General features: G+C 48.6%; 1 protein-coding gene across 6 annotated transcripts in view; it reads left to right on the top strand.

The window, feature by feature from the left end:
- Positions 1 to 1,803: 1,803 nt before the first annotated feature.
- The window catches only part of Maf (MAF bZIP transcription factor), a 32,014-nt gene continuing 26,375 nt past the window's right edge, over positions 1,804 to 7,442 (top strand). For 5 of the 6 annotated variants that reach the window (XM_045140915.1, XM_045140926.1, XM_045140921.1 and 2 more), the window contains exons 1-2: positions 1,804 to 3,073; positions 7,268 to 7,365. In XM_045140915.1, coding sequence (XP_044996850.1) covers positions 1,944 to 3,073; positions 7,268 to 7,358 — 1,221 coding nt within the window. In that variant the 5' untranslated portion in view covers positions 1,804 to 1,943 and the 3' untranslated portion in view covers positions 7,359 to 7,365. Of the gene's footprint in view, positions 3,074 to 7,267; positions 7,405 to 7,442 lie in introns of those variants that run through there. The other variant, XM_045140905.1, reaches the window with a different exon arrangement.

The following is a 7,442-nucleotide window of genomic DNA, read 5'->3' as shown; positions in this document are numbered from 1 at the left end:
AACGGAAAAGTGCAAAGGGCACTATGGACCGGGATAAACCCAGGTCAGATTTCATAAGAGATGGTGAGGATGTTGAGCGTGAAGAGAGAGAGAGAGAGAGACAGAGAGAGAGAGAGAGAGAGAGAGAGAGAGAGAGAGAGAGAGGGAGGGAGGGAGAATGAATCTCAAAGGCCAAACTCCAGCCAAAGTGGGAGCCTGAGCGCTGAGCCCGCGCCCTGCTCTGGGCATCCGGAGTGAACTCGCGGGAGCAGCCCCCTCCCTCTTTCCCTCTTTCCAGTGGCAGGCGACTCCTGCGGGCCGCTAGTTCCTGCGCGGACTGGCCCTTAACAGCTTATCCGCCCCCCCTCCCACACACACACACTTTTTAAAAAGCAAGTAATAAAATAGGCTTTCTCTTTCTCCTCCACGGAATCCGAGCGGCCAGTGAAGGCGCACCCCGACGGACCCACGGCGTCGCGCGCGCATTCCCGGGGCGCAAGGCACCGAAGGAGGGACAAAGAGTTGGGGCAAGTTTGAGGCCCAGGCACGTAAGACTCAGGGAAGGAAGCTCCCCCTGGCATTCACTGGGGATGCTCAACGTGGGTCGAGGAGGTCCAGCTGCAAGAGGAATACACAATCTCGGGGTGGAGAGCAGGTAGGGGAGGTGAGACTGGATGAACCCCCAGCCCAGCAGCAGCGGGAGAACTGGAGCTTGGAGAAGGCAAGTCTCACTCGAGCCTGGAAGAAGAGCAAGCTGACCTCCCGGGTACGCGCAGATTCCAGCGCCCCTGTAGCAAACTCCAGCCCGCCCCCCCCCCCTCATCCCATCCCGTGCACTAAACTTTGCTGGGGGCCTCGTTCCCACTCTCGCTGGGAGCTGTGGCACAGCGAGGGTTAAGCCAACCGGTCCCAGCTGACAGTCAGCTGATTGGGTCCTGATTGACAGCTCCGAAAAGTTTCCTTGTTCCTATACTATTATGCTAATCGCAGCCGCTTTCGCCGCCTCCCATTGGCGGGGAGTGCCAGTCAATTTCCCATTTGATCTGACGTCACGAGTGCTATAAAACTCAGCAATTGCTTTAAACTCTTCTTGCTGGATCAGAGGCTTTAAAATCTGTTCTCATCTCGGAGCTGTAGCTCGGGCTTCGAGTCCGCTCAGCTTCCCCCCACCCTTCTGCTGTCTGCTAGCAGTTCCCTGGACTTCGTAATTTTGCTTTAAAAAAAAAAAGGCAAGAAAGAACTAAACTCCCCCTCCCTTGCCTCCAGCCGGCCTGCACCTCTGTCTTGCACTTTGCACGGAGGGAGAGAGAGTGAGCGAGCGAGCGCGCGCGCAAGGGAGCGAAAGAGAAAACAGTAATAATAATAGTAATAAAAGAGCCACACAGAAGAGGAGGCGAGAAGCATGAAGTGTTAACTCCCGGGTGCCAAGGCCCGCGCCGCCGGGACAGCCGCCCGCCCGCCCGCCTGCCGCGCCTCCAGCCCCGAGCGGCCCCGCGCGCGCCCCGCCTGCAGCCGCCGGCCGGGAGAGGAGAGGCGAGCCCTCCTTATGCAAAGCGCACAGCGGAGCGGCGAGCGGGGGACGCCGCGCACCGGCCCGGGTTGCTCCGGCTCCGCCACCGCAGCCGCCGCCACCGCCACCCGCGGAGAACCTTCCCGAGCTTGAAGCCGCCGGCTCGGCGCTCCGGGAGGCGAGCGAGCGAGCGAGCAAGAGACAGCGAGGAGGGGCCGGGGCGAGCGAGCGAGCACATTGGCGTGAGCAGGGGGAGGAGGGAGGGCGCGGGGGGCGCGGGCAGGGCGGGGGGTGTGTGCGCGCTCGCTCGGAGCTCTCGGGCCAGCCACCGCCGCGCCAGCTAGAAGCGCCCCAGCCCGGCAAGCTGGCTCACCCGCTGGCCACCCAGCACAGCCCGCTGGCCCCTCTCCTGCAGCCCATCTGGCGGAGCGGCGGCGGCGGCGGCGGCAGGAGAATGGCATCAGAACTGGCAATGAGCAACTCCGACCTGCCCACCAGTCCCCTGGCCATGGAATATGTTAATGACTTCGATCTGATGAAGTTTGAAGTGAAAAAGGAGCCGGTGGAGACCGACCGCATCATCAGCCAGTGCGGCCGTCTCATCGCCGGGGGCTCGCTGTCCTCCACCCCCATGAGCACGCCCTGCAGCTCGGTGCCCCCTTCCCCCAGCTTCTCGGCGCCCAGCCCGGGCTCGGGCAGCGAGCAGAAGGCGCACCTGGAAGACTACTACTGGATGACCGGCTACCCGCAGCAGCTGAACCCCGAGGCGCTGGGCTTCAGCCCCGAGGACGCGGTCGAGGCGCTCATCAGCAACAGTCACCAGCTCCAGGGCGGCTTCGATGGCTACGCGCGCGGGGCGCAGCAGCTGGCCGCGGCGGCCGGGGCCGGCGCCGGCGCCTCCCTGGGCGGCAGCGGCGAGGAGATGGGCCCCGCCGCCGCCGTGGTGTCCGCCGTGATCGCCGCGGCGGCGGCGCAGAGCGGCGCGGGCCCGCACTACCATCATCACCACCACCACGCCGCAGCTCACCACCACCACCCGACGGCCGGTGCGCCCGGAGCCTCGGCAGGCGGCGGCGGCGGCGGAGGCGCGTCCTCCTCGGCGGGCGGCGCGGGCGGCGGGGGCCCGGCCAGCGCCGGGGGCGGCGGCGGAGGCGGCGGCGGAGGTGGCGGCGGCGGGGGTGCGGCGGGGGCGGGGGGCGCCCTGCACCCGCACCACGCGGCGGGAGGCCTGCACTTCGACGACCGCTTCTCCGATGAGCAGCTGGTGACCATGTCGGTGCGCGAGCTGAACCGGCAGCTGCGCGGGGTCAGCAAGGAGGAGGTGATCCGGCTGAAGCAGAAGAGGCGGACCCTGAAAAACCGCGGCTATGCCCAGTCCTGCCGCTTCAAGAGGGTGCAGCAGAGACACGTCCTGGAGTCCGAGAAGAACCAGCTGCTGCAGCAGGTCGACCACCTCAAGCAGGAGATCTCCAGGCTGGTGCGAGAGAGGGACGCCTACAAGGAGAAATACGAGAAGTTGGTGAGCAGCGGCTTCCGAGAAAACGGCTCGAGCAGCGACAACCCGTCCTCTCCCGAGTTTTTCATGTGAGTGTGACACGCGACCCCAGCTAGCCACCTTGATAAGTGCTCCGCGGGGGTCCAGCCGAGAGCCGGCTTGCTAGCTGCACAGCCGCGCTCGCCACCACCTCGCCCCCTCCCCTGCCGAGTTCGCCCCCCGTGGCCCAAGCACACACACGCGCGCGCACGCACACACACACAGACACACACACACACACGCACTCACACGCACGCACGCACACCCTGCTCAGAGTTCCTGGTGGTGGCGGCTATTTGAAATTGGGGGAGTGGGGTAAAGGGGTGTCTGGCTTGTGGATTGCCAAACTCACAATTCTCCATAACTTGCTAGCTTGTTATTTTTTTTACGACCCCCCCACCCTGGACTTGCACAATGGTCAAAGATCTCAGCAGAGTTCTTCGTGTGAAACATTGCCCACCTTTGAAGTCTGCATCATTCGCACCTTTTTTTTTCTCTTCTTTTTCAGTTCATGAGCTGGTGTTCATTTTCTGTGTGCGTGTGTGTGTGTTTTATTTTGTTTGGATTTTCCCTTTTTTTTTTTTTTTTTTGAGCTTGCTGTGTTGCCCCACCTCCACCCACCCTCACTCCCTCTCCACTCATCTCCAATAAGATAAAAGAAAAAAAAATAGCAAAGTTTTTTTTTTTTTTTCTCTTCCTGAGTTCTTCATGTTGAGGTTGATCTTGCAAAAGAAAAAAAACTGTGAAATTTATAGACTGGCAGCATCGTGCTGAGTTTCATCGGGGTTTTTTTTAGCATTGTTATGCTAAAATAGAGGGAAAATCCTCTTGAACCTGCCACAATCAAGCCTGCATCAACCTTCTGGGTGTGACTTGTGAGTTTTGGCCTTAAGATGCCAAATCTGAGAGTTTAGTCTGCCATTACAAACAACTCATGCTCATCTCGTGCATTACGATGCTTGCTACTTTGTCTTAGCAACCATGAACTATGACTGTTTCAAAGACTTTATGGAAAAGAGACATTATATTAATAAAAAGAAGCCTGCATGCTGGACATGTATGGTATAATTATTTTTTCCTTTTTTTTTCTTTTGGCTTGGAAATGGACGTTCGAAGACTTAGCGCATGGCATTCATACTTTTGTTTTATTGCCTCATGACTTTTTGAGTTCAGAACAAACAAATAAATGCAACCCTAAGCCTTCTCCCGTGAAAGTTTGCATCTGCTCCAAACTGCTTTGAGTTACTCACAACTTCAGCCTCCCATTGTAAACGCACTGAAGGCATTCCTTGTCAAAGATACCAGACTCGGTCACAGATTTAACAAGGCAAATATCTCAGAATTCTCACTGATGTTTTCTTTTTCATAAGAATGATGCCCCGCTTTAGGGACTTAAATTGTGCTGTTGCCGAAAGCAGTCTAAATTTTATTTAAAAAAAAAAAAAAGAAATTTGCCCCAATTATTTTTGGTTTGTTTTATTTTATTATTATTATTATTATTATTATGGTTTTCTTTTTGGCTTTTGGTCATTGTCAAATGTGGAATGCTATGGGTTTCTAGTATATAATTTAATTCTAGTTTTTATAATCTGTTAGCCCAGTTAAAATGTATGCTACAGAAAAAGGAATGTTATAGATAAATTGGAAAGAGTTAGGTCTGTGTAGCTGTAGATTTTTTAAAAGATTGATGCACTAAATTGTTTACTGTTGTGATGTTAAGGGGGGTAGAGTTTGCAAGGGGACTGTTTAAAAAAGTAGCTTATGAAGCATGTGCTTGCAACTTAAATATAAGTTGGGTATGTGTAGTTTTTGCTATACCACTGACTGTATTGAAAAACCAAAGTATTAAAAGGGGAGACACCCCTGTTTATATCTGTAGGGGTATTTTACATTCAAAATGTATGTTTTTTTTTCAAAATTAAAGTATTTGGGACTGAATTGCACTAAGATATAACCTGCAAGCATATAATACAAAAAATTGCAAAACTGTTTAGAACGCTAATAAAATTTATGCAGTTATAAACATGGCATTACTGCACAGTTTTAAGACGATGCAGATTTTTTTACAGTTGTATTGTGGTGCAGAACTGGATTTTCTGTAACTTAAAAAAAATCCACAGTTTTAAAGGCAATAATCAGTAAATGTTTTCAGGGACTGACATCCTGTCTTTAAAAAATAATGAAAAGTAAATCTACCACAATAAATATAAAAAAATCTTGTCAGTTACTTTTCTTTTACATATTTTGCTGTGCAAAATTGTTTTATATCTTGAGTTACTAACCACGCGTGATGTTCCTATGTGCTTTTCTTTCATTTTCAATTCTGGTTATATCGAAAGAGAGAATAATCTACAATAATAAACTGCATTTTTTTTTTGATTCTGTACTCACTTTCTTAGTGTACAGTTTAACTGGGCCAAATATCTGCTGAGAAGTATACATGCATCTTTTTTTTTTCCCCTCTAGTAAAAGGAAAAATGGAGAAGTTGGAGCCAATGATTCAAGGTAAAATTATAGGCTGTCCTGTGAGGTGAGAAGGCTGGCTCCATCAAGTAATTGTAATATAGATACACATTATGACTTCAAGATTTTGCTCCACAAAGTTTTCAGTTTTCCAATGAATTAAGTAATTTAAAATAAAAAACAGAAACTGGGCTTTCTAAACATGGCCCTGAGTTTCTGAGGAGCAGATTCATTTAGAAAAAGAAGGACCGGCACTTATGACCCATCTGAGGTAGCTTGGGACCATATGCAGTTAATGGTAAAGATAAAAAATTCTTGCCTTTTGGCCAAAATTGATTATTTTTTTCTACTCCCCTTACATACTGTGACTTTCTTTATAGTAAGGCCTCACAAGACTGAACATTAGTGCTTTGCACAAATCAAAGTTGTTTGTTTGGATTTGCTGTTATTTATTTGTTTTTTCTTTAACATTGCAGATCATTTACATTAAATAGGAAAAAGTAAATCCACCCTTTCCTTGCATAACGCTCAGTTAATATCTGGTTTTAACTCTTAGCAAATCGTATTTCGCTACTTCTACGTAGTAGACACGGTGGGCAATGCCTTCAGGTCACATGAGCCCCTCCCCAGCCAACTATAAGAATGCCCTCATGGAGTGTGCTTTGATTTATTGCTAGTTACCCCCAAACATTCTATGGGTGGGGGATCACTGGGAAAGATCTCAGCTACCTTGAGTAGAACTCCTGAGCACTGACCTATTTAAAAGCGACACAAATTCATGCAATCCCTGTTACAAATACATGCTCTATTCTCTTTTAGTTAACTTCCCTTGGAAAGTAATAGAACATCAAACAAAGCGAGCAGTGTTTGAAAATATAGCAAACACAATGACTGAGGTTTTATTTTGTTTTCAGTTTTTCTTTTAAAAAAAAAAGAAAGAAAAGAAAAGATAATATTGCAACTATGACGAAAGGCCTGAATTTTTTTTTTTTTTTTAAAACAGGTAGTTCTTAAAGCTGGTGAGTTCTGGCTACTTTATCATAGCCTTCCAGCCTCTTTCAATAGCACAGAGTTTACCCTTTACATTTTGACCTTTCTTTAAATGTGACAGCTTGGATGTGGTTCCCAAATCCACACTTAACTTGCCTTAGCAGAAGTCTTATTAGCAAATGTGCTCCCATGGACTACAAGTTTGCTGTTGTCTGTCTTCATCTTGAAGTTTTTATTTCTCTAATCACATCATAAGACTACATATATGTATATGTATACATATGATGTAGAAATAGGCCATATCACTTTCCCAAAGGGAGTTTTTAGGCAAACACATCCTCAATGTAAGAGTGGTATTCAGGACATAGTCACTGTAGTTATTTCTCAAAGAAGAGACCAGGGTTGAGGGGGAAATACAGATATGTAACAATTAAGCATCTTGTTAAAAACCTATGAAGTAGTTCAAAATTAGAAGAAAGTAAGGTTAGAACTACTGGTAAAAATGAGGCTGGATGGCTGGCTTCTTCGAGAAGGTTAATTCACAGTAAAAGACATTTTTAGAAGTGACAAAAATCTTTGGAGGACAGTAGGTGACAAGCACAAATACTTTTATTATTATTATTTTTATTATATTCAAACAACTAAATCCTACCGAGATGCCCTTCATTACAAATAGGCTTATAAATTTAAAAGAAAGAATAAAAACATATAAGGAAATCTAGCTACCCCCTCTATACTGCATTTGGATCTTTATATAAATAGTGTTAAAATTCCTTTCATTCCAATTACAGAACTGAGCCCACTCGCAAGTTGGAGCCATCAGTGGGATACGCCACATTTTGGAAGCCCCAGCAATGTACACCCAGTGTGTTCATAAGATGAAGTTTATGTAAGAGCTGTGCATTAAAACAAAGCATTATTATTTGCAGTTTTGGAGAACAACTTAATCCTGATTTCTATGTAGTC

The sequence above is a fragment of the Jaculus jaculus genome, chromosome 1, assembly GCF_020740685.1.
Source record: "Jaculus jaculus isolate mJacJac1 chromosome 1, mJacJac1.mat.Y.cur, whole genome shotgun sequence".
Taxonomy (NCBI): Eukaryota; Metazoa; Chordata; class Mammalia; order Rodentia; family Dipodidae; genus Jaculus; species Jaculus jaculus.
Note: the sequence above shows the minus strand (reverse complement) of the source record. Positions and strands in the feature narration are given on the sequence as shown.